We start from the raw sequence: 25,759 nt of genomic DNA on the forward strand, positions 1-25,759 counted from the left end.
CGGAACCCTCTTCCCAGATCATCCCTCTCGCTCACTCCCTCACCTCCTTTAAATCTTCATTCGAATGTCACCTTCTCAGTGAGCCCTTCCAGGATCATCTTATTTAAGACTACAACCATCTACATTTCCTTCCGTAGCTAATTCTTCTGCACGGCACTTACCTCCTAAGTGGTATATAACTTAAGAACTGCAATCACCTCCCCTCTCTAGCATGCAAGTTCTCGAGAGTGAGGATTGTTGCCTGGCACAGCATGGCTCCACAAGCATGCGTTGAACGGCCGAGGACACGTAGTGAGAAGTCAGCAGCTGCTCTTCAGAAAGGACAACCGGCAGAGTGAGAGACGGGAGGGAGAGATTGCCCTGGCTGCGCCCTGGCCCTGAGGTCTGGTTCTCTCCCTGCCCCGGCTTGTCAGACACCTGCGTCCTTGTCATAAACCCATCCCCGTGCCTTCTGCGGAAGTTTGGGAGAGCCAAAGTTGCTTTTCTCTTCTTGCAGCTGAGTCTTTCTTAACCGCGGTAGCATCCCGTTCCCTCTGCCAGAAATGCCTTTTTCTCCTTGTTCAAAACTCAGTCTCATCTCTTACTGAAGTCAAGCTGCCACCAGCCACCACAGGCTGTAATACATTTCTTACCAAAGCTTTTGTCCTTTGTGTAGGGATCTTTTTTTTTTTTTTTTCCTTTTCGGCCCCTAGAATCTAGGATAGTGCCAGGCACGTGGTGAGCGTTGTTCAACGCAGGCCCAGTGAATAAACAAATGGAGAGTGGAGATAGAGGTGGCCTTCAGGGCTTTCAAAATATTGAGTGAATTTGCGGTAAGGAGCTGCTCATACATAAATATCAAAGTAGACAATTCAGCACAGAGATGGCTGAGATTATAAATAGACTATACATTCCTAGGAGGAAAAGAAAATGAACGTGACTCCCCCCAAATAAATATTTTTTGATACAAACTTGTTTGTGCAATGGCCTCCAAGTACACTACCAGGCAAGCTCAGCCAGAGGTCACTGAGCAGACAAGCTCACAGACCAAAATAAAATGCTCGAATCACATGGTTTATAGCAATTTTATATGTAATTGCCAAAACTGGGAGGCAACCAAGATATCCTCCAGTAGTGAATGGTAAACTGTGGTACATCCAGACAATGGAATATTATTCATTACTAAAAAGAAATGAACTATCAAGCCATGAAAAGACACAGAGGAAGCTTAAATGCATGTTAGTAAGTGGAAGAAGCCAATCTGAAAAGGCTACAATACTGTATGATTCTAACTATATGATATTGTGGGAAAGGCAGAACTTCAGAGATGATAAAAAGCTCAGTGATTATCAGTGGTGGAGATGGGGAGAGATGAATAGAACACAGAGTGGCAAATCTGTCCCTTCTCTCAATAGTGTTATAAACCCAAAACAGCTATAAAAAAGTAAAGTCTCAAAAACAAAATAACCAAACCTATATTCATCTTTGTTTACAGACCTGAAGTAAGACAACAAAGAGGTGGATGGAAATGTCAGACACATGGTTTGGTTCGTTTCCTAGATGATTTCCTCTCATGCAGTGAGCGGCACTTTAGTGTCCAAGTGTTAAGATCCTCATTTTGCCTAATCAGGAGGGAATCCCCTGGTGGCCTCAGGGATTTAACATCTTCCCAGCTAAGTCAGACCTATGAATCCTCTACTACTGTGTCTCTTCAAAACATCCAGTAATCCATTAAGGAAAATGCTTTAATTTTCTAGGTAAGAAAAGATTATCATCAACGGCTAGTTTTAAGACCACCTTTGTCAGAAGATTAGCTAAGTGAGTTTTTTGGATACCCTGAAACAGATGGGAAAATAAAAAAAGGAAATGTCATTTTCCTGTCCTTAAGTTACCTTGTAAACTTGGAAACAGAATAGTTTCATGAAGTTTGGAAGCCTCTCTTTAACCTTCTTATGTACATAGCCCTAAACTTGAGCATATGTTTTATATGTACATATTTTATTTTATATATCTAATTCTTAAGTTTGTCTTAACATACTCCCTGGTCTGAAAATATTTTTGTATCTTTTGTTACCAAAACGAACAAAATCCGCATTAAAATTACTAGAACCACGTGAAAAAGCCAAAGTAATGCAGGTTTTTCATCCTTCCCTCACTTAGGAGAAAAATCTGAAAAACAATTCCTTTATCTACTTCCTGTAAAGAAATGTGTTCGAGATTTTGCATTATTTTAAGCTGTAATAATTTGAGAAAGATCTTTGCTTTACACAACAGTAAAAATTATATATTACACATTAACATACTATATATTGCCATGATATATAATTAATAAAATATTGCCTATCAAAAAGTTTTACCACTGTTTAAAAAAACAAAAACCTGAAAGTGATTTTTAAGCTGTACATTTTCTTCAAAAGAAGAAATTCCTAGCTTTTACTCAGAAAAAAAAAAGTACATTTGAAAAAGTTTTTCTCTTAGGAGAAATCTGGGATTCACCGCATCATTCATATTTTCTTCTCTTTTTTTCTAACATTTCTACTGTTTTCCTCTTCTTGGTTGACACCAGGCTGCTTCCTTTTGTTGGCTTATTACTGTCACCAGTTAAACCGCAGTTCTTCGTGTCAGGTTTTAGCTGCCTTTCCTCCTCCTGGACTTCATGGCCAGATTCCTTTTTATTCCTTTTGGACTGTTCTTGTTTACTTACTAAAACACAAGAGACAGTGCATTTAAAGACTGTTTTTCCCTTTGAAATAAACACAAGCTGACAATAAAGTCAAGTCATCTGGATCTCCTCCACTTTAATGACTCAAAGAGATAGCAGAGGGCTTCCCTGGTGGTGCAGTGGTTGAGAATCCGCCTGCCAATGCAGGGGACACAGGTTCGAGCCCTGGTCTGGGAAGATCCCACATGCCGCGGAGCAACTGGGCCCGTGAGCCACAACTACTGAGCCTGCACGTCTGGAGCCTGTGCTCCGCAACAAGAGAGGCCGCGATAGTGAGAGGCCCGCGCGCCGTGATGAAGAGTGGCCCCCACTTGCCGCAACTAGAGAAAGCCCTCGCACAGAAACGAAGACCCAACACAGCCATAAATAAATAAATAAGTAAATAAATTTAAAAAAAAGAAAAGATGACTACTATCTTAAAAAAAAAAAGAGAGAGATAGATTATTTAGTTTCTGTAAACGATCAATTTCATTTACCAGGAGGTGGTTCTACAGCTGGAAGCAGGCTTTCTTTCGTGTCTGTCACTCTGTCCAGCCACACTCCAAGACATGTCAGCCTGGCATTAGTGTTTACTTCACACAGCAAAGACGGGGAAACCCCCTAAAACAGGAAAGGAAATTCGTGATAACTAACATAGAGGGATTTTAAATAATTACTTTCATTTTTCCATAAACAAGTTAGCTTAATTTAAAACTTACACTGTATTTTGAGTATAAAATATCCTGTCTAGAAGAAATTTATTATCTTGATTCATGATCGGTTTGACTAAGTCCTTCACAAGAGCCAATTTCTAAGAAGTGCTCCACTAAGGAAAGCGACCATTTTATCGTGTTCATTTCTGGGTTTAACAAAGAACCATGCACAAAGTAGGTACTCAACAAACCACATTCACAGAATGTGTTTATAAGAGAATGAAGAACAACAAACCAAGAATCTGTAAGAGGGAGACTACTAAAGGGAATTTAAATTTCCAATTATCTGTTTCAAAACTACTGTTAGGGGCTTCCCTGGTGGTGCAGTGGTTAAGAATCCGCCTGCCAATGCAGGGGACACAGGTTCGAGCCCTGGTCCAGGAAGATCCCACATGCCATGGAGCAACTAAGCCCGTGAGCCACAACTACTGAGCCTGCGCTCTTAGAGCCCGTGAGCCACAACTACTGAGCCCACGTGCCACAACTACTGAGCCCACGTGCCAAAACTACTGAAGCCCATGCGCCTAGAGCCCATGCTTCACAACAAGAGAAGCCACTGCAATGAGAAGCCCGTGCACCACAGGGAAGAGTAGCCCCCGCGTGCCCCAACTAGAGAAAGCCTGCACACAGCAATGAAGACCCAATGCAGCCAAAAATAAATAAATAAATAAAATTAAAAAAAAAAAAAACAAAAAATATTGTTAGTTCTACAACTGATCAAAAACTCCCCAATTTTTTTTTTTTCTTAGTAATGGCACTATTTTTATTTAACAAAATCTTACAGAGAACATCAATATACAAAAGAGAAGAAAGGAGTGCTTCTCTGATTGAAAGAGCATGCGTTCTGGAAACCTGCCAGCTCAGACTCGCCAATACCAACTCCTGAGGCAGTGCTACGGAGCCCTTACTTTAAAACCATGAATGTCAATCATGCCTGGAAGAGATTTTAAAAGTTTAAAGATCTGTGCCTTATGACCCTTAAAAAAAACTCCACCTCACTTAACTCAAAATAGTACTGACAGTAAGACTCGCATTCAGCGTTATTTACATGGTGCTGAGACACTGACCTTGTCCTCTTTGAGCTTCCACATTTTGATGAAGCCATCACTCGATGCTGTAACAATAAGATGATGCTCTGGAGTTTCAAAACTGAACATGTCTTTTACCCTAGGACAGAAATAGTAACATCATGAAAGACCCTTTCTTCCAGAGAGTATGATACTGCTAGAAAGCTTCTATGCAGTCTCTTGACTTTTCAACGCTTCAAGTGTCTCCAAACTGCTCAATGAACGGTGCCTAAAATTTAACATGCTTCAAGTCCCCATGAGTTGGTGAGTCATTTTCAGGGTCTAAATTCCAAGATAAAATTGACTGTCAATGATACCTTAAGAAAAAGTTGAAAAGATGATGACGGATAACTATAAATAATCAGATTATCATACAGGAAATAAAGATACTTAAAACAAAGCCCCTCACCTCAGGAGAGAAAAGACAACAGAGATGATCCAAGGCCTCCTCCTCTGCATCCGTTTCTCTTGTCCTCAGTGCCGCCACCCATAGTCTAAGCTACTATCATTTCCCTTCTGGACTACGGAGTAAACTAATCAGCCTCGCTGCTTCCACTTTTGCCCCCTAACAATCTTTAAAAAATCAAACCGTGTTACTCCCAGTCTTAAAATTCTACAAAGCTTGGATCTGCTTTAAAATAACACGGGAGAGGGAGGAAGTGGTGGGACACAGATAAACCAATATCCACAAAGGCACTTAGTACAAAATTCAAACTCCTCACCAAGTGGCTGGGGCATAGATAAACCAGTATCTACAAAGGCACTTAGTATAAAATTCAAACTCCTCACCAAGTGGCTGAGACATAGATAAACCAGTATCTACAAAGGCACTTAGTATAAAATTCAAACTCCTCGCCATGACTTGCAAGGCCATGCACCATTTGGCTCACTCTGACCCAGTCACATGGGTCTTCTAGCTGTTCCTAAAATACACCAAGTTCTTTCCTCCCTCAGGGCCACTGTGTCTACAGTTCTCTCCTCTTTTTAGAAATAGCTCCTTTATCCCTAAGGTCTCTCTCCCCCTTCCCTGATCAACCTATCTAAATAAGTTACCCGTGTTATTCCCAAATCATAATACCCATTTCCTTCCTGTAACAATTACCTGCTTACTTGTTTATCATCTCTCTGTTGCCCCACTACAAGATAAGAGCCAGGAGAGTGCAAGCTCTTGTTGCAGTATTTCATTATGGATGCTCAGTGAATACTTGTTAAATGAATGAATGGCCAAATTTCCTAAGTGCTATACGGCCTTGAAGAATATGTTCATTTCTCAATACAGGAGAAAACTAGGGCCTGTCTAATGATTGCAGTATTCTGAGTATTTACAAAGAGAGATTTCTCAAAGCTGAACTATTATTTAGAAAATAAAAACTAAGAGTTGTCTGAAACATAAAAGAGCATGCAAATAAAACACATTAAAGTATAACCATCCATAATCGACTTTTTCAAAATTACAGTGGAAACAGCAGAGGCAGAGTCAGACAGAACTGGGTTGACTCCCAGCTCCAACACCTAACAGGGGGGTAATCTTGGTCCAGTTACTTAACCGTTTACTCTGAGACTCACATTTACCCCCAGAGATACAGTGAGGAAGAGATAACAAACTGGCACAAGACAGAGGTCAATATGTCATTTATTTCTCCTGCAGGAAAAACAAATAGTGTAGAAAGGTGCTAGAAGTGGACAAGGAGAATGAAGTAAAAGGACAAGAGTGGTCAGGGGCAGAGCTCAAGATTGTTTAATTGTTCTCGCCTGTTCAAGTATGGATTGAGGATTTCAGGCCTCACGTCTAATGAAATTATTGGGAAAATAAATACCTTGTGCAAGTGACTAGTCCTGATGACAACTTCACCACTTTTGTATCACTCAGGCCAAGACAACAACATTCCCACTATCCTCTTAGGTTCTGGAAATCATATATATGTAGATATGTCTGACTATGTCTACGGTCATTCATAAAAAACATATACCCTGCTTTATGAAGCTACTGCATTTATAAGAGACTCTACACGTACATGCACACAGAGATTAGCGAAAAAAATACCTGTTTTCATGAGCTTTAAATTCAGAGAGGCACATCAGTGAATCACAGTCAAAAAATCTTACGACCTCTTCATCTCCAGCCACTGCAAGGACAGATTCCTAGGAGAGGAAAAAATAATACTATCCAGAATGGCATCCACAATTCCAACCATCACCACACACACTAAACGCCCATCACTGATTTCCAATCACTTACTGAAAGAAACCTAACAGAAGATACTCTCTTTTCATTTGTGATGGTGCCACTGACAGATGCAGTGTCAAGCTGATAGACATCTATTTTGTTCAGTATGACAACTACGTATTTCTCTCCTCTTGGGGACCATTCCACTATGTGAGCATCTGTAAGTTAAAAGCACAAAGCTGTTGTATTTCATGAATAAAAAAGAAACTGATCAGGGTCATAATAAAAATAACAAATATTTACACTGTGCATTTTCACATCCATTATCCCATTCAATCTTCACAACAAACTTATAACATGTATTTTGTGAGTTAAATTGTAGACAATGAACTGGTTCAAAGACTCATTAAGGTCATAGAGCTGGAAGGTGGCAGAGCCACACCAAGAATCCCAATCTGAAGTGGGAAAAGAAATTAACCTAAAGTATTTGCTCTCAGAGGGAACCACCACCATGCACAGAAATAAATGTATATGTACATGCACACAAAAATGTGTGTGTAGGGCTTCCCTGATGGCTCAGGGGTTGGGAGCTCGCATGCCGGTGCAGGGGACACGGGTTCGAGCCCTGGTCTGGGAGGATCCCACGTGCCGCGGAGCGGCTGAGCCCGTGCGCCACAGCTGCTGAGCCTGAGCTCTGGAGCTCGCGAGCCGTAACTACTGAGCCCGCATGCCACAACTGCTGAGGCCCGCGCGCCTGGAGCCCGTGCTCCACAACAAGAGAAGCCACCACAACGAGAAGCCCGTGTACCACAACCAAGAGTAGACGCCACTCGCCGCAACTAGAGAGGGCCCGCGCGCATCAGCGAAGACCCAACGCAGCCAATAAATAAATAAAAAAAAAAAAAAAAAAAAAAGTGTGTGTATATATATTCGCGTCTCATCAAATTTTCAAATACATTTCAAACAAAAATACTCACTTTGTTTTATGTTTTTTATGAATGCTGATCTTCCTTCCACAAGATTCCATGTTCTGCAAAACAGGAAGCTCACTTACGGCATGATCACCAACTCTGACCAGGTATAAAGGTAAGTTTAAGGAAGACTCAAATGAAAATTTACTAACTCCTTGGCTATTCAGAAGAACTGCCTTCTTTCTTACAGCACCATGTGAAATATTATCAAGCAAGATTAAAACTCGCTCTGTTCCCACAGCACTTTCTTATGTATGCTGAGTCCACTGTATTTTTCAAAAGGTTTCACCTCCTACAACTCTTTTTAGGATCACCCTCTACTTCACAGCTTACGACTGCAATGTAACTTGCATGTTTGAATATAGAGCCTGTCGTTTTTTTTCCATTATGAAAAGGTTCACTAGCTTTCAACCTCTCCCTTGTGTCAAAATGTCATCAAATGACTGACAATGTGAGACAATATAGAAACAAAATCTAATTACTATAGTAAAAGATGTCCCAGGGGTGGGTTCTTGTTATACTTGGAAAACAAAGACCACAGCTTAGTAAAGGTGCTCTTGGGCCTTAATGACTTACCTTAATGTCTTATCTGTACCCACAGACAGGGCCAACTTGCCAGACGGGTGAATGGAAAGGAAGGTCACATGTCCTCTAAAAGGAAACTGACAGTTAGTCCCCAACTTGACTGGCACCTGGAGACCACCGATGGGCAAGTCTGGACTCACTTGTGAGCTTTAATCGACTTCAGGCACTCCCATTTCTTTGCATCCCAGACACAAATGAGGCCGTCCTCTGCCCCGCTGATCAAGTGCCTGTTGCCGTGGAATTTCAGGCAAGTTATTGTGCCTGTGGAAAACCCAAGACAGGCAGAATTAACATTCATTTTGAGTGCAAACTCCATTTCTGGTTTAAAGGCTATGCTGCAGTAAGTAAAACATCCAATATCTTAATATTACTGAAATATGCCTTAAAGTCTCGGGCGAAGAAGTTAATTTGTTTTTCATCTAAGATCATACAGTTTCAAGCCTATGCAAATATTTTCAGCAAAGAGTTTCTCTAGTTGTAGATACAGGTTTGAACTAATCAGTTCACTTTTTTGCTTTACATCCCCATAATCGTGAATTTCAGAGATGGCTGGCTAGGATAGTTTGAGCAGAAGTCAAACAAAACTAACCAGCTAATCTGGGGAACAAACCAAGATGTACAGCCGTATGACTTCTACTTTCCAAACAGTGAATTAGCTACGCAACCATCCATAAAGCAGTTATTATTCCTTCAGAGCTATTTTTGATTTGACTTCTACACAGTTCTTATTCACTGTCATAAGAATTTATTACAATTTCATAAAACATTACACTCTCTAATTATACCTTCTGTATTCTCCTTCCATGGTTAACAAATCTTCCTACATCTTTTCAACTTCTTTACAGAATATCACACTCCCTTCCACTCAAACTGAAGCCTGAATCGCCCATGAATTTCCCCTACAGCGCTCCTCAAATATTAAAAGGCTGGAGCGAGGTGAGGCGATGGAAGAACCCAGTACTCAATCTCCCAAATCAGTCCTCAAGTAAGATTCCTTATCCTTTGAAGTTTGTGTCACCCAGCTTAACTGCCCTAAAGTTGAGGAGTCGGCAAACCACTGTCTGCCGGCCAAATCTGGCTGGTGGCCTGGTTTTGTAAATGCAATTTTACCGGAATACAGCCATGCTCACTCAGTTACAAAACGTCTACGGATGCTTTGGCATGGCCAAAGTGAGTAATCGTAACAGAGACTGTACAGCCGCAAAACCTAAATATTTTCTATTTTGTCCTTCTCAGAATAAGAGTGTGAACCCCTGGGTCATTACTGTCCATCTGCACACCTCCTGGTCAATCCCTTACACTGCCCTTTATATTGAAAGAGCCAAAGATCTGTGAGGAATACTTCTGCGCCCCCAAAAAGCACTAATAATATGTGGCCTCATGGACTCCCTTCTCCTCCAAGTGGGAGACTTTAGCCACTTTGCCCATGTCTTCCTCCTTCCCTACTTCTCATTTTGGGAATTTTGCTTTCCCACATCTTCTACTTCTTCTTTCCACGACTCCATTTGTTCCCTGGAAAAGAGCTTATCTATTACCAGCTGTTAGAAAAACAGGATTTGTACCAGGAATGAAGGAAATCAGGAACCCTATTTCATTCATCCCCTATCCAAACTCTTTCTAAGTCCCTTCTTGTTGAACACCTGTACCGATGGGTTTGGACAGACTAGACTTGTTTAACTTATTTCCTCCAAGCCTAAGGGAGAGAGAAGGCTTCCTTGCATGAACTGGGATTAGGAGACAGAGAGGAAAAGGAACGTACGTTGAAATCACTCAGAGCCGAGCTTCTGCTGAAAAGCGAGACACTTGTCAAAGTAGCTAAGGACCATCTAATATAAGAAAGACGTTGATCACTCTAAATTTACTGCTAGAAACCAATGCTTGGTGTGGAACTTCTGAAATATATGAAAAATAGTGTAAGAAAAAGGGTACCTGTCTTTATCTGCCTTTCGTTGCAGGGAACTAACTTGCTTGGCTGAGTTTCCTCAAACTAAGCATGTATTTAAGTGATTCTACCACCTTAAGTTCTTTCTTCCTTTCCCCTTTCCTTCTGGAACACATGTGAAACCCCTCCTTCTCTGTCCCCTGGGAAAATGCAGTGAAAATAGCACATGTTGTTCAATACTGGGGAAAAAAATTACCTGTTCAGTCTTTCTGTCCCTTGGTCCTCCCATTATCCCAGTCAACTGCACCACCGGCGTGGAAAACACAACCGTGGCTTGCGGATCACCCCCCCCCGACCTCCTCGACTCCAGTAACCTTCGCCTCCTCTGTATTGCGTCCCTCCCACCTACAGCCCGGACGCTGTTACCAGCGAGAGCTTTCCCACATTAACTCTACCCTCTGACCACAGCCACACATCATCCCAGCCCTTCTTCCACTCAATCCACCTGCTTTTTTTACTCTGGAGATCTGCAGACCCTTGACACCCTACCTTCTCTAGGCTGACAACCTATTCTTTCTCCGAAACCCTCAATTCCCTTGTACATCGATCCTTCTCTTGCACATACCAAGTGACCTTCCTCTCTCTCCAGAAACGCCCGCAGCTTATTGCAAACAGATGCTAGTCCTTCCACAGCCTCCAGCTTCAGTCAAGCAGGCCCTCGTCAGTCCCTTACTTGTTCCTGGCACCTCTCCCAATATCCAAACCACGAGCACTTTCCTCAGCGCTGCTGCCTCCTTCTCATTCAACCCCCAACCTCCTCCACTCGAGATCCCCCCGAGATCTGGCCCCCACTACTTCTCCAGCCACTCCCACCTCCATTTCTATCTTCTCGTAACACCGAGCTCCTCACAATTCCCCAGACACAGCAGTGGTTAAAAATACAGGCTCTAGGAAATTCCCTGGTGGTCCAGTGGTTAAGGATCCGCCTTCCAATGCAGGGGACACAAGTTTGACCCCTGGTCGGGGAACTAAGATCCCACATGCCACAGGGCAACTAAGGTCACACGCTGCAACTACTGAGCAGGCAAGCCACCACTAGAGAGCCACGGGCCGCAACCACAGAGCCCATGCACCCTGGCGCCTGCGCACCACAACTAGACAGAAGCCCACGCGCCGCAACGAAAGGTCCCACGTGCCGCAACAAAGATCCCGTGTGCCACAACTAAGACCCGATGCAGCCAAAAAATAAAATAAATATTTTTTTAAAAAACCCAAAAAACGGGCTCTAGACCTAGGTTCAAGTTCTAGTTCCAGTGTTTTGTGACTCTGGGCGAGTCATGTAACATCTCTGAGCCTAGGCTTTCTCTTCTGTGAACTGACGGTACAACTACACCTTCCTGGCATACCACCGGGTACCTGATACCCACTCGATAAAGTCAGCTACTCACGGGATGCTACCACCTGTGCCCCTCACACTGCCGGCTCTGCCTGGAATGTCCTTTTCTCCACCTTGCAAGTTTCACCTAGCCAACAACTGATACTTTTCTTATAAAATTATTCAGGTGTCATGTTAAGGAAGTTTTCAGTGAAAACTCACTTCCTCCTCCTTGCCCTCTAGACTAAGTGCCTCCCTTCTGTCCCAATACAGACTGTGAATAACTTAAGGACAAAGAACCACATTTTTTCCATTTCTATATTTCCTAGCAGAGAATCTGCTACGTATCAGACACTTAATGAATTGTTCATCTGAAGTCAAACTGTAAAGTAATAATACCTCAACATTATTGTCTTGAAGAACACAGTGTTCTTACCGTTGTGATGCACTAGAGCCCCGTGGTCTATCTTCTTTTTCATGTCATAAATGTGAATGGTTTCATCTTTGCTCCCAGTGACTACAAAACGGCTACTGACAGCCACCGCTGACAAGGAGGCAGTGTGGGCATGGTGAGTGAAGTCGGCCACAGGAGTCCACTTCTGCTAAAGAGTGATACGTACAGTCAGTGCCATGCCACGATCGCATCGCAGTTCTCTACAAAGAGATAAGTGGTTTCGCGATCTACGAAAACCCTCAACGGATCCTACAAATGGAGAAGAGACTGTGCAATGAAAGGTAGAGTCACACAAACAATCTGAGAATTGAATAAGGAAGGTAAAGCAGGAGATGGGAAGGCATCGCTGAGTATCAAAACAATTATGAAGACTAGGTTACAGGGACTTTACGGTCCCATCCAAACCCGTAACTCCTTAATATATTTACTTAGATGTGACACTTCCATACCATTCATTCCCTCAAATGTCCAAATCTTGATGTGAATTTATTCACTCAAATACTGAATGACTACTATGTGCTTGGCACCATTTTAGGCAGTTGATACAGAGCAGTGAACAAAAGAAACAAAAGTCCTTATCCTAAGGGAGTTGCCATTCCTGTGGGAAGGACAGACAAGACACAGTATGATGTCACACAGAGATGAGTATCAATATAACAACGCCTATAAAGAAAAATGAACAGGATTTGCATTAATACCAACATAAGCCCTAGAGAATGACCAATGATGAGGTCTTGAGAACTCTATGCTTGCTGCCATGCAACTTTTGGATTGGATAAGCGTGACTGTTTGAGTGCGAAGGATGCCGGCTGAATACACACACACATACCCCACAAATTAAGGGAGATGCATCAAGAAGTATTAACAAAACAAATAAAGCAACGAAGAAAAAAAATTCACCAAACTTGTTTGAACGCACTTAGGATGTGTTATTGCAAATTAATTCCTAAAAACGACAGCAGGATAGTCCTTCCGTCAATCAGGACCCAGGGGGCCTCTTTTGCGTAACGGTACAACATTCCTGAGGAGCTGCTATGGCCATAAGTCAAAGAATAACCTTTACTTGTGCATATTACAGAAGGAAGGCTGGTCATCTGGGATACTGCCTGACTAGGTTTAGAAGCAGTACCGGGTAATGGTTAAGCGCTTCAAGCATCAGAGACACCTGGGAATGTGAGTCCGAGGTCTGCCACTTATTAGCTCTGTGGCCTTGAACAAGTCACTTAACCTATCTCAACTTCTGGTTCCTCATCTGTAAAATGGGAACACCTGTATCTGCCTCAGAGGGGTGCTGTAAGGACTACTCTGTGTCTGGAACACGGAACGCAACGTAATTACAGAAAGAACACGATCAGCAGCATCACCTTTGAGTATTCAAAACACGCACCTTTCAGCCAAAGGCAGATTAACCACCAGAGTAGAAAACAAAAGAAACAAAAACAGTCAAGTCATATACTTCCAATTTTCTAGCTAATTCAAAACTGACACTTTGACTTCTTCATAAACAAATACTCAATGAAATAGGTTTCTGGGAAACACCTAGGACTCCTTAGGGGAAAAAACCAGCACAGGACTAAAGGTTAAGGGATCTTGTTTCTAATCCTGGGTATGTCCTAACCATCTGCTTGACTACTGCTAATTTACTTAACCTTCTAACGCACACACCCAGTAAAATTCTTACATTTTGGTGTAATTTTTCTGCATGTGTTTGCCTCCCTCATCCTCTCCTCCTTATGTCGGGAAGATCTCCAGTGCAGGATCCATGCCTTTGGCTTCTTTGCACCTTCACTGCAAGTACTGGCCTCACCGTAAGGGCCCAATAATGAAATGGTGTCACTTTATCTATGAGGGGTTTTTCCTGATTTAGCTCAAATATTTTGTAAAATCCCGGAACATAAATTCAGTGAAAGAGCGAACTGTCCTTTCATTAAATCCTGAACACCTCACAGGCTGTCAACTTGGATTCATAATCTACGGCCCACTGGCCCGTTTGCAGAAATGCCAGCTTCCTTCGTGCACCGTAGTCGGAATGTTTCCTAGTACGAAAGACAGACATCGTCTCGTCGTATGAAATGCGTTCTCCGTGTTTTAAAAGGCTAATGTGAAAAAAAAAAAAAAAAAAAAAAAAGGCTAACGTGTATTTTAAGTCTCCTGAATTTCGTCACCGAATCCCTAAGATATCAGACGATGCGCTCCCTTGCGGCGCTGCGTTTACCTCGGCCGTGTGGGAACCAGACCCGACGGTGCCCGCCCCACCCGCGGCGGCCCCTCCGCGCGCGGGCTCTCACCTCATGGTCGCCGCTCGCCTTGGGCTCCAAGCGTACAGCGAACCCAAAAAGGACCTGCTCGTAGCAGCCAGCTACCAGCTCCATGCAGCAGCGCACGCGCCTCCTCCGAGAGCCCGGCTCAGCGCAGACCGCTAGTGACGAAAGCGGATGCAAGGGGGAGGAAGGGGTCTTTCCTGCGTCGGCGCTCACGTTAACGTCAAGACCGCGGGGCTGCCTTTTAGGCGCCTGCATCCTTGGGAGGGATTTCAGGGCTAGAAGATCCCACGGAATTTCCAAGAAGGGAATAAGGAAGGACGCCCCATGACGAGATTCTCATTTCAAGGAGGGGAAGAAAAAAAAAAACAAAAAAACCCTGGGGACTAGCAGGCATATTCTAGGGAGCCTTGAGCTAGGCGCTTCTGAGGCGAGTGGGCGGGACATCCTCTGCGGAAGCCCCTCGTTTCCGGGACGTCTACGGAAGGGGCGGGGCAGCCTCCGGCTTGGGTGGAAAGTGTAGAGGAGGCTCGGCGTTGCCGCGCAGTTGGTTAATGTGGACCCATGTCTGTAGTGGGCTGTGATAGCGGGACAGGAGTTAGGTCTCCTTGTTGTTTAGGAAGCCGAGGAATGAACTTTTCTCGTTCACATTTTCTGTAATGGGGCAAGGAGGGGTGGCATTTAGGGTTCGCCGTTGTCAGAGGAGTCCGATTCCCTCGTTCCCGCGCGGGCTCGATAATCTCGTCCTGCACACCTTTCCTTGCAGCTAGGTTATGGCTTGTCGAACTCTGGGGGCAGATTGGCCAACGTTGTGGCACATTCTGGGGAGGGAGGAGGACCCTTTCTTTACTCGAGGGGAGTAAAGACATTACTTGAGGACGAAAGGTATATAGTCATCCTTGGTCAGGTTGCAGAAAGAAATCTCATTTATTTCCGTTTCGCCACCTCCCCCAGGTTAGGTGCAGAGTCAAACGTGAATAAAAGCAAAGCCCTAATTGGGTTTGAGATTTTCACGAGATACGGAGATTCAGAGATGTGTTAGGACAGCCTCGCACAGACTTAACAAAAGAATAAATCTTGGAGCGTAAAAATAGTCTCATGAACGCCCTAGTGGGTGGATATGACGGATACGAGGTTGACACACAGGTTGGTGTCGACCCTTCAGCCCCCATATGGATTGTAACACATCCTATAGCTCTTAGACCCTGTTGTCTCTGAGGACATTTGTTCACCGGTGTTCTGAATCGTCAGTCCGTGTTTTACTCAGGTTTGTTTTAATTGATGCTGGTTTGGATACCGTAGAAATGATTTCATTTTGGTTGCTTTGGTTGTCACTGCAGCGCAAGGGAAGCCTTGTCTTCTGTGTGCTTTGGCGACTCTATGTGTAAGGACTCCTCAGGCACTGAAATGCTGAAGTCTAGCTCATTCTCAGCCTCTTGAAAACCAGTTTCACTGTTTGGCAATAGAGGCACCCATGAGAGAGAGTGCGGGCTGGGTCCCAGACCACCGCAGTGACATGTCACACGAGTTCTTTGTTTTCCCAGTGTATATAAAACTTAGGTTTGCATTATACTGTAGTCTATTAAGTGTGCAATACCATTATGTCTAAAAAAATGCACATTCCTTAATTTAAAAACACTTTATTGCTGAAAAGTGCTAACCATCATTTGAGGCTTCGGCAAGTCCTAGTAGTAATAGCAAAGATCACTGATTACTGCACAAACTAGAATAATAATGAACAAGTTTGAAATATTGCGAGAATTACCAAAATGTGACACAGAGAGACGAAGGAATCAAATGCTGTTGGAAAAATGGTGCTGATAGACTGGCTCCATGCAGGCTTGCCACAAACCTCGATTTGTTTAAAAAAAAAAAAAAAGCAATATCTGTAAAGAACGATAAAGCGAAGTGCAAAAAACGAAGTATGCCTGTAATTCCTTCCCTTTGGGCTAGTTATCTCATTAGGTTACCAAAAGGCACAAGTTGTTTTACTATTTAAGTTGTTTTCCTATTTACTGCTTGTTAGTTCTGGTGGTTCTTCCACCAGAGAACCACTAAAGTCAGAGGAATGTGAATTTCTGGAGTGGTTGTCCCCTGGGCATGGGACAAAGAATGAGTAAGCAGGGGCTTCCCTGGTGGCGCAGTGGTTAAGAATCCGCCTGCCAATGCAGGCAACACGGGTTCGAGCCGTGGTCCGGGAAGATCCCACGTGCTGCAGAGCAACTGAGCCCGTGAGCCACAACTACTGAGCCTGAGCTCTAGAGCCCGTGGGCCACAACTACTGAGCCCGCGTGCCACAACTACTGAAGCCCGCGCGCCTAGAGCCTGTGCTCCGCAACAAGAGAAGCCACCGCAATGAGAAGCCCGCGCACCGCAGCGAAGAGTAGCCCCCGCTCACCGCAGCTAGAGAAAGCCCACGTGCAGCAACGAAGACCCAACACAGCCAAAAATAAAGAAAAATTTTAAAAAAAAGAATGAGTAAGCAGGACATTTCTTGAAGTCTCGTATTTTGTCTTTAAATGTATGACTTTTTACATATCTTTATTTTAATGGGAAGTCATAGTCACTCATCCGAAAAGGAAAAAAAAACCCCACTTTTTTCTAAAACTGTGTTTCAAAATCATGTGCTTTATGTATTTTGATGCTTCTGAAATCCCCCTGGTGCCCTGCCTCATTACCCCAGTGAAGTCTCAACTGCTGTTTGAGAAGAATTATTTCTCATTTGAAATTAATTTTAATGTATCACGATAACAGGATAATTACTACTGTCAGCATCTTTTGCCAGATTGCCGCATTTTATTTTTTTTAAATTAATTTTTATTGGAGTATAGTTGAGTATCTGTCACATTTTAGAGAAGAACCTTGTGGGTTTTGCTCCAACCAGGATTCTTTTAGAATCTAGTTGGTTCTAGAATGAAAACCATAATGCAAGTGACATAAACAACTCAAAATGGTTTACTCCTTTTCTTTCTTTGTTTACTGTTAAAAATTAGTGGAACCAATCATAGAGCTTAGAAGACCTTAGAGCATCTAGTCAAGGGGTTCCTAATCTGGGGGAGTTCATGGGTAAGTTTTTGGGCCTCTGAATGCCCTGAAATTATATGCAAAATTATGTATGTACATTTATGGAGGAGAGCATTGATAAAATTTTATTACATTTTCAAAAAGATTAGTGCCTCTAAAGCTAAAATACTCTAATCCAGTCTGAGGTTATAAATGCTGAAGTAGGTCCAGAACTCTTTCCACACACCTAAGTAACAGTAGACCCTGGTGTTGCTGCTGCCTTTTACGTTTCCTTGGGCTCTAACGTTCTCTTTAACGGACAAGAAAAGTGGTTTTTCATTGTCTAAAGAAAAACACACAATACAATATCATATATCTGCTCAACTGGATTCAAACTGAGCATACTTCCTGCCAAACCTCCTGTTCTCTTTCCAAACTCAGGACGTAAAAGCCATTCAATCTCATTCTTGTGAAAACAGCAGTTGCCAAGTAACAACCAACCCTCCAGAGATCATTAACTCTAAAGCGCAACAGGATTTCTAGTTTTGCATTTAAATTATTGATAGAAAAGCTTCTTACACTTGAGCCATGCATTGATTTATTCATTCACTCAAGAAATATTTATTGAGTACCTGGCTTTGGTTCGCTAAAGAAAAAAGAGCCAGTTTTCCTTTTCGCGGGTGGGTGAGGGTGGTGATAAGGTGGATATACTGAGCTAAAAGCAAGATACAGTGGAGAGGAATCGGCCCTGTTAGAAATATCATGTGCGTCTAACATTCCCTCTTAGTTACCTTCTCTTCACAGTGTGACAGGCGGCAAGTCTGTTAAATTTGGGGACTCTACCGAGCTTGCATGTGCTTGTATTCTCAGAGGACTTTGGTCTCCTCTGCGCGTGGAGCAGAGCGAGCTGCTTCCCCTGGACACCAGCCTGATAGAAATTTGCTTCACCTGCTTCATGGGAATAATCCTGGTGAGCTTTGAGAGGTTTACACTTGAGGCTGAGATCAAGGAAAGATTTGTGAACCTTTCCTTGTCACCATCATCTAAAAATCGCCTGAATGTCCATCTTCATCTCTGGAGCCTTGCTCATGGCCTTCGGTGCCCCGGCTCCTGCCGTCTTCCTGGGTGGGTTCAACATGCCCTATTGACCTCCCCTACAACCCCAGCCTCCTTACCACCTTGTCTGAAGGTTCAACTCCCACATTCCTTTCCAACTACAGCTCCACCCCTCTCACTCATTCATAGCCAAAATTCCGATTTTCTTTCCAAAAAAAAATAAAGTCAGTCCCAAAATAAGAGGAACAAAAAAAGATATTAACGTTTTTATGAAAGAATCTTAACTGATAATGTTGAATTTGATTTCTACGTTGCTCCAGTATTTAAGAATTTGTCTTTTTCTAAAAAATACAACAAACTGATGAATATAACAACAAAAAAGAAGCAGACTCACAGATACAGAGAACAAACCAGTGGTTACTAGTTGGGAGGGGGAGGGTACAAACTATTGGGTGTAAGACAGGCTCAAGAATGTATTGTACAACACAGGGAATATAGCCAATATTTTGTAATAACTGTAAATGGAAAATAACCTTTAAAAGTTGTATTAAAAATTTTTAAAGAAAACAGAAACAAAATAGTTTTCTAAAAAAAGGAATTGTTTTTAACCTTATATAACTTAACAGTAGTGGCTTAAACAAGACATTAATTTATTAATTAATTTATTTTTTTGGCCACACTGTGCAGCATGCAGGACCTTAGGTCCCCTAACCAGGGATGGAACCTGTGCCCCCTGCATTGGGAGGGCAGAGTCTTAACCACTGGGCTGCCAGGGAAGTCCCAAGATAACTTGTTTCTTAAGTGAAAGGCATCTGGAGGTAGGTTGGTCTAGTGCTGGTACAGGGACCCCAGTCCTCAGGGACCCAGATCTGTTCTCTCTTTAAGATCCTGTGTTTTGGGAATTCCCTGCGGTCCAGTCGTTAGGACTCAGCGCGTTCACTGCCAAGCACCCGGTTTCAATCCCTGGTTGGGGAAGTAAGATCCCGAAAGCCGCGCAGCCAATTGAAAAAAAAAAAAAAAAAAAGATCCTGTGTTTGGTCGTGTGACTTCTTCCTTCATATCACCTCATAGGCCAAGAGAGGTGCAGTTATTTTGTCTTCAGCCATCACATCCGTAATCTCAACACTAGGCGTGGGGGAAGGGTGGAGGACAGAAAGGCCTCCTTCCAGCTAAGCAAACTCCCTCTGCCAACGCTGTCCTCAATCCCCTTGTGATAGTTCGATTTACATTTATTAGCCAGACTTTGGTCACCTGGCCACGAGGCCTGTTGCTACCTCCAAATAAAATCAGGGTTCTGTTATTTTTTTTATTAATTAATTAATTTATTTATTTTGGCTGCGTTGGGTCTTTGTTGCTGCACGTGGGCTTTCTCTAGTTGCGGTGAGCGGGGCCTACTCTTTTTTTTTTTTTTTTGGTTTTTTTAAAATTTATTTATTTATTTATTTTTGGCTGTGTTGGGTCTTCGTTTCTGTGCGAGGGCTTTCTCTAGTTGCGGCGAGCGGGGGCCACTCTTCATCGCGGTGCGCAGGCCTCTCACTGTCACAGCCTCTCTTGTTGCGGAGCACAGGCTCCAGATGCGCAGGCTCAGTAGTTGTGGCTCACGGCCCCGGTTGCTCTGCGGCATGTGGGATCTTCCCAGACCAGGGCTCGAACCCGTGTCCCCTGCATTGGCAGGCAGATTCTCAACCACTGTGCCACCAGGGAAGCCCACAGGGCCTACTCTTCGTTGCAGTGCGTGGGCTTCTCATTGCGATGGCTTCTCTTGTTGCAGAGCACGGGCTCTCGGCACGTGGGCTTCAGTAGTTGCGGCACGTGGGCTCAGAAGTTGTGGCACACGGGCTTCGTTGCTCTGTGGCATGTGGGATCTTCCCAGACCAGGGCTCGAACTCATGTCCCCTGCACTGGCAGGTGGGTTCTTAACCACTGCGCCACCAGGGAAGTCCCAGGGTTCTGTTATTAAGGAAGAAAAGGAAACCAGATATTGGGTGACCCCTAGCGATGTGTGCACGGCTGCTAATCAATAACATCTTTCTTGAACGCAGGGAAATTCACTAGAGTATAAGCTCCACTGTATCACTAATGCCAGGCACCCACCTTGTATATAGGAGGAGCTCAGTAAACGATGGGTGAATGATTGAATGATTTGAATTCAACATGATGATTATTTTTCACATTACAGGTAAATATAGACTACTTTAAGCATTTGAATAGTGGAATAGTTATCAACAAGCTACAAGGAAATGGCCAGACCCTAAGTGTCCCTGTTTAGACTCAAAAGTTATCTTCTTACATGTTGACATTTTGTGTAGCCTTGCTACTTAAAGGGCCTGGGAGCTGGCTGGAAAGGCAGAATCCGAGGCTCCACTCCAAATCTATGGACTCCGGACCCACATTTTAAACATGCTCAGGTAATTTGAACCTGCACTAAAGTTTAGGAAGCACTGCTTTGTCATGCTTTAAAAAACAAAACAAAACAAAACAAAAAAACACACAGAATCACAGAAATATTTCTTTAAATTTTTTCCTGCACTTGCATTAAGGTAGGGGTGTGTGTGTGTGTGTGTGTGTGTGTGTGTGTGATGTGTGATATATCACTTCTTCCCACCCGCTGGTTGGGGTAAAGATTTCAACCTGCAGAGGATGTTTTTAAAAAAAAATCCAGGGACTTCCCTGGAGGTCCAGCGGTTAAGACTCCATGCTTCCAGTGCAGGGGGGATGGGTTCAATTCCTGGTGGAGGAACTAAGATCCCACGTGCCGCAGGGCGCGGCCAAAAAAAAAAAAAAAAAAGTCCGCTAGATGCTGGTTCCAATAGTTATTCTTTGCAGATGATGGAACTGAGGAGGGAAGCATCAAATTGTAGTCTTTGTCTTAAGGTTTTAGTGATTAAAAGTGACTCCCTTGGGCTTCCCTGGTGGCGCAGTGGTTGAGAATCTGCCTGCCAATGCAGGGGACACGGGTTCGAGCCCTGGTCTGGGAAGATCCCACATGCCACGGAGCAACTAGGCCCGTGAGCCACAACTACTGAGCCCGCGCGTCTGGAGCTTGTGCTCCGCAACAAGAGAGGCCGCGACAGTGAGAGGCCCGCGCACCGCGATGAAGAGTGGCCCCCACTTGCCACAACTTGAGAAAGCCCTCGCACAGAAACGAAGACCCAACACAGCCAAAAATAAATAAATAAATAAATTAAAAAAAAAAAAAAAAAGTGACTCCCTTACATATTATTGTAGGGGGGAGGGTGGGACTTCTGCGTGCTTCACAATTGCCCAACTCACGCTCCCTCTCTGGCCCCTCCCCCCGAACCTCCCCCCTCTGGCTGGCTTTCCCGGGCCTGACAGTTGCGGGAGGGGTCAGGCAGCTCAAAGCCCGCGGAAGTCTGCAGGAGTTTCCCCAGGTGACCCCAATACACTCCTTCCCAACCCCACCCACTCCTTAACCCACATGAAAGTCAAGGAATTAAGTACCTGGCCGAAATTGACACTGCAGGTAATTCCTATCTCGGAGGCAGCTGTAAGAGTTATTTGTGGGGTTGAGAGGGTTTAGACCAGGAGCTGGAATTTTTGACGCAGGAGTCAAAAGTGTGGATTTCCGATCGTTTTATCAAGTGTCTGGATAAATGGCTGAACAAGAGAGTTTTGCAGGTTTCGGCATAGCGCAACAAAATAATTATTACTGGTACTGGCAAAGGTGAGCTGATTTTTCCTACTCTGAAGGAAAAGGAAGACCGATGGTGTTCTGTTTCTTGTACGATTTGGCAGTTTACAAACTGTTGCTTTGAAAATAGGTGTGCTTAAAACAGTGAAAGCGGAAATCATCCTTACTTGTAACGTCTGGGAAAGAAGAGGGAGTCCTGGGTTTTTGAGTGATTCTGCCTTGATGGGTGATGTCATTCCTGTCCTCTCCCCTCTGCTCTTAGAGTGAAGGCAGACTTCCATTCCTGCCAGGGTTACCCCTTTGGCAACTGGTACCAGCGGCAGCACAGATATTACCCTCCTTCTGGCTGTAGCTGCGGCTATGGAATGGACGGAAATGGACCCAACCTTTATTCTGTGCGTGAGACCTCCGGATACCCAGTTGAAACTTCGCTTACACCCAAGGTATCTCTCCCTGGCATTAATACTGTGTGGTTTGGGTGCCCCGTACGGAAATATCTTTTTCCTTTCCTCACGCTTCCAGATCTTCTCATTCAAATTCCCACAGCCCTGGCTTCTGCTCCCTAATTTAGTACCAGAGAGTAGAAGCTGATGACCTGAGACATTTTGACTTGCAAACATTTTCAGTCCTCACTGTTTTCCAAAAATAAAATAATAGGTTGGTGAGGTCTGTGCGGGAATTCTTGCTACTGAATTGCAGCTTAGCATCATTCAGTAGATTTTACCCTTAAACACTTAACATTGGACAAGAGGTACTTTTTTTTTTTTTTTTGCTGTAGCAGCAAACATTAACACATTTTACTTTTTTGATGACTAAAGTAACATATTTCTTTAAAAGAGGTATTGGAGTAAGAGAAAGCCTCCACCACCCCACTCTCTTCCCCGTTCCGTCCTCACTTAGAAGAAAGCATTGTTCAAGTGGATCTACGGCCTCTAGATTTTCCCTTCTACTCTCACTAAATCACTGTGAATGGGCTTAATTTCTGTTTGGGGAGTTCGGGGCGCCTTGGCTAGAACGGACAGTGTCGGATAGGCTTACTAGTTTGTTCCTTGCTTGCTGCTGTTATGTTGCACCAGGAGAGCTTTCTTTAAAAGTTGCCTATTTGGATGTGCTGTGATTTTAGCTCATCACTTATCGACTGACATTTTAAATGTTTTCGGTGCTTTAACAAACTTCCTTTTACCTCTTTTCAAGAATTTGAGTTTTTTGGCTAAGGGAAAAATTCTAGAAGGGGAAGTTCTCGATGAAAGGATATGACAATTAAAATCTTAAACAGGAAGCTTCTTTCCAAAAAGCCTGCCTGAGCTTACACTTTCCATCGACGGTATGGCTTGCTTCTCCATGATTTTCTGTGTGTGATTAGCCAGCCTGACAGATGAGGAAGGCATTTGTCTTTCATTGAGGGCAAATAACTTTCAAATGTTTATTGGTATCTGTGCTCTGTGACTTCATTGATGTCCTTTGTCTACCTTTTTCCTTTTGCCTTGTGTCCCCCCCCCCTTTTCTTGACTGTGTGAGATATTTACATAATAGGGAAATTAGCACTTTGCAGTCAAAGTGTTACAAATTTTTTCCCCCAATTTGTGTGCACAGTAACACTCTGTGTGATAGCCTTGGCTTTAACACCTAAGCCTTCAGTTTTTAAAACGTGCATTTGCTTGGTATTTTTTTGCCCAGACTTTCATTTCCAATTTTTCAAGCCTGTTTTTTGGGGTTTTCTGGCTGTGCCTCGGTGCTTGTGGGATCTTAGTTCCTGGACCAAGGATTGAACCCAGGCCCTTGGCAGTGAAAGTGCCAAGTCCTAGCCCCTAGACCACCAGGAAACTCCCACCTGAGGTTTTATCATATTTTTCTTCTTTCACTTCTCTCTTTTTTGTGCTCTTTTGGAGATGGTCTGACTTCCTGTGGTTAACTTTGTATCTTTAAATAGAGAGGTATAGGTTTGAGTACATTATCAACTTCAGAAATTAACCAATTATGCAGTGGGTGAACTGAGTCCATAGAAGAAAAGTCACAAAGGAGGAGCTTCAGCCAAAGGCATCTGGCTTCTCTGAAGTTTTGGGGAATTAACTGGCATCCTGGGGCCTGGGCGAGGAACTAGACAGCAGGGGCCCTGGAATCAGCTGTACGTCCTTGACAAAGGCAGGTTCCCAGCCGGTGCCTGCAGAGAGGAGTTGTAAAAACTTGCATTGCCCCAGGAGAGCCCACAGAGTCTGGAGTAACTAACCAAGATTTATTTTGGGAGTGCTTCTGGAATTTACTTCTTTCCTTACGTAAGAAGATAATTGATTGGTTTGCTTTGGCCACGAGGGGTATGTGCTCATGGAGACTTTGCAGATTGTCACCTGGAAGGAAGGGCAGAGCTCCAGGTGGAGATTTGGGTACCTATTACAGTACCTGTGGAGTCTGATGCCAGGCTCCCTGCTGTCTGGTTCCTCGCCCAGGCGCCAGGATGCCAGTTAGTTCCCCGAAACTTCAGAGAAGCCAGACGCCTTTGTCTGATGCTCCTCCTTTGTGACTTTTCTTCTATGGACGCGGTTCACCCATTGCACTTATATCATTTAAAGGCTCTTTTAATCAAAATTCAAAGTAAAGTTGATCAAAAGGGAGTTTAGTGTATATTATTTTTGAGAGCTAAATTCTTCCAAGAAAGTGAGTAACCCTTTAAGTAAAATTAGTTTTTTCTTAACATACTGATTTTCATTGTAGGAAACCACAGCTCTGGCTGAAAACCAAGATGAAGATTCACTAGAAGGTAACAGAAACCTTCTGTTGCCCTCGTTGAAAACAAAACTAACCCCTTTTCCAGGTTCCTCATTCACTCAACTGGCTAGAAACTGAGAGATCCTACTGGAGAATTCCAGTGTAGGTCTCCCTCTGTTTCTGAATTAATTGCTATAAACAAGTTATTCACTTATATCAATCTGTTAACTAAATAGATAAAGCAGCATGCTTATTTTTCAAAGCCCTGTCGTAGGGATTTAGTTCTGGCTCACTCTTTGGCATTGTATCTGCCCAAGTCCTCATGCTAGAAACTCAAGACTGCTCCAAGTTTAATGCATTTCCAAGTCCTGTCCATTCATCTCCACATTATCTCTCAATTCCATCCATTTTCTCCATCTCTGCCACCATCTAGATGCTCATTGAGTCTGGTAGCACTACTTTTTTAGCTTCAATTTCTATTTTTAAGTTTATTGAAAGTAACACACAATTTAAAAAATTTAACATTAAATGTCTGCAATATTTCCTGCTAATGTTTTTTTAAAAGTTCTAATTTTAAGCCGTTTCTAATACGTGTCCTGTAAAACTGTATTTTTTTTTCATATGTGTTATTGGCTTCTGTAGATCCAAATCTTCATTTGAATATTGAGGAGTTAAACAAAGAATTTATGGTGGAAAGTGAAGAACTCTATGACTCTCTCATGAATTGCCACTGGCAGCCTCTGGATACAGTTCACTCTGAAATCCCAGATGAGACCCCCCAAAAGCAAGATGTTCATTAAGCTACCCAACTATCACATTAATTGTATCTTGTTTTGTTTTTGTTAAAAAAAAAAATTCTCCCAGGAATGTATTGGAGTCTGTATGCAAATACAGATTTCCAAGACTTCAATGTGATGGAGATGAGAGAATATAATTTAAATAAATTTTACCAGCACATTCATTTCCGGAAGTGTGGTTACATTATGGTTTTGTTTGTTTGTTTTTTCATTTTTTGGCTGTGCCACGAAGCACGTGGGATCTTAGTTCCCCAAACAGGGATCGAACTCACGCCCCCTGCATTTGAAGCACGGAGTCTTAACCACTGGACTGCCAGGGAGGTCCCAAGTATGTTATATTATGTAAGTGCCAGAGGAGGTCTCAGAACTATCATGGTAGAACAGGCTGCACAG

The 25,759-nt window shown here is 43.3% G+C and overlaps 2 protein-coding genes across 3 annotated transcripts; one reads left to right on the top strand and one right to left on the bottom strand.

The window, feature by feature from the left end:
• Nucleotides 1-1,053: 1,053 nt before the first annotated feature.
• PAK1IP1 (PAK1 interacting protein 1) lies at nucleotides 1,054-14,316 on the bottom strand. Of its 2 annotated transcripts, none has more exons than XM_068558855.1 (10): nucleotides 14,183-14,316; nucleotides 11,877-12,039; nucleotides 8,324-8,444; nucleotides 8,175-8,249; nucleotides 7,605-7,657; nucleotides 6,700-6,845; nucleotides 6,505-6,602; nucleotides 4,461-4,560; nucleotides 3,178-3,301; nucleotides 1,054-2,682 (listed from the first exon to the last, which is right to left on the bottom strand). In XM_068558855.1, the coding sequence occupies exons 1-10, from the start codon at nucleotides 14,264-14,266 to the stop codon at nucleotides 2,480-2,482; spliced, it is 1,167 nt and encodes a 388-aa protein (XP_068414956.1). In that variant the 5' UTR covers nucleotides 14,267-14,316; the 3' UTR covers nucleotides 1,054-2,479. The 2 variants fall into 2 exon arrangements, with proteins under 2 accessions (XP_068414956.1, XP_068414955.1); XM_068558854.1 differs by having other exon boundaries at nucleotides 11,877-12,042.
• Nucleotides 14,317-21,828: 7,512 nt separating this feature from the next.
• On the top strand, nucleotides 21,829-25,369 carry C12H6orf52 (chromosome 12 C6orf52 homolog). The gene is made up of 4 exons (XM_068559345.1): nucleotides 21,829-21,899; nucleotides 22,129-22,309; nucleotides 24,576-24,621; nucleotides 25,212-25,369. Exons 1-4 carry the CDS (start codon nucleotides 21,829-21,831, stop codon nucleotides 25,367-25,369), a joined length of 456 nt encoding a protein of 151 aa, XP_068415446.1.
• The last annotated feature ends 390 nt before the right edge of the window (nucleotides 25,370-25,759 follow it).

The sequence above is a fragment of the Eschrichtius robustus genome, chromosome 12 (assembly GCF_028021215.1).
Source record: "Eschrichtius robustus isolate mEscRob2 chromosome 12, mEscRob2.pri, whole genome shotgun sequence".
NCBI lineage: Eukaryota > Metazoa > Chordata > Mammalia > Artiodactyla > Eschrichtiidae > Eschrichtius > Eschrichtius robustus.

What these genes read in the sequence shown, in the direction of transcription:
- PAK1IP1 (XM_068558854.1), bottom strand. Translation starts at nt 14,266, where the DNA reads ATGGAGCTGGTAGCTGGCTGCTACGAGCAGGTCCTTTTTGGGTTCGCT. An exon ending in GGTACAGATAAGACATTAAG is followed by an intron (nt 7,658 to 8,174) that starts GTAAGTCATTAA and finishes CCTGTTTTGCAG; the next exon opens with AACATGGAATCTTGTGGAAG. An exon ending in GGAAGCTCAAAGAGGACAAG is followed by an intron (nt 3,302 to 4,460) that starts GTCAGTGTCTCA and finishes TTCCTGTTTTAG; the next exon opens with GGGGTTTCCCCGTCTTTGCT.
- C12H6orf52 (XM_068559345.1), top strand. Translation starts at nt 21,829, where the DNA reads ATGGCTGAACAAGAGAGTTTTGCAGGTTTCGGCATAGCGCAACAAAAT. An exon ending in AAACTTCGCTTACACCCAAG is followed by an intron (nt 22,310 to 24,575) that starts GTATCTCTCCCT and finishes TTTTCATTGTAG; the next exon opens with GAAACCACAGCTCTGGCTGA. An exon ending in AGATGAAGATTCACTAGAAG is followed by an intron (nt 24,622 to 25,211) that starts GTAACAGAAACC and finishes TGGCTTCTGTAG; the next exon opens with ATCCAAATCTTCATTTGAAT.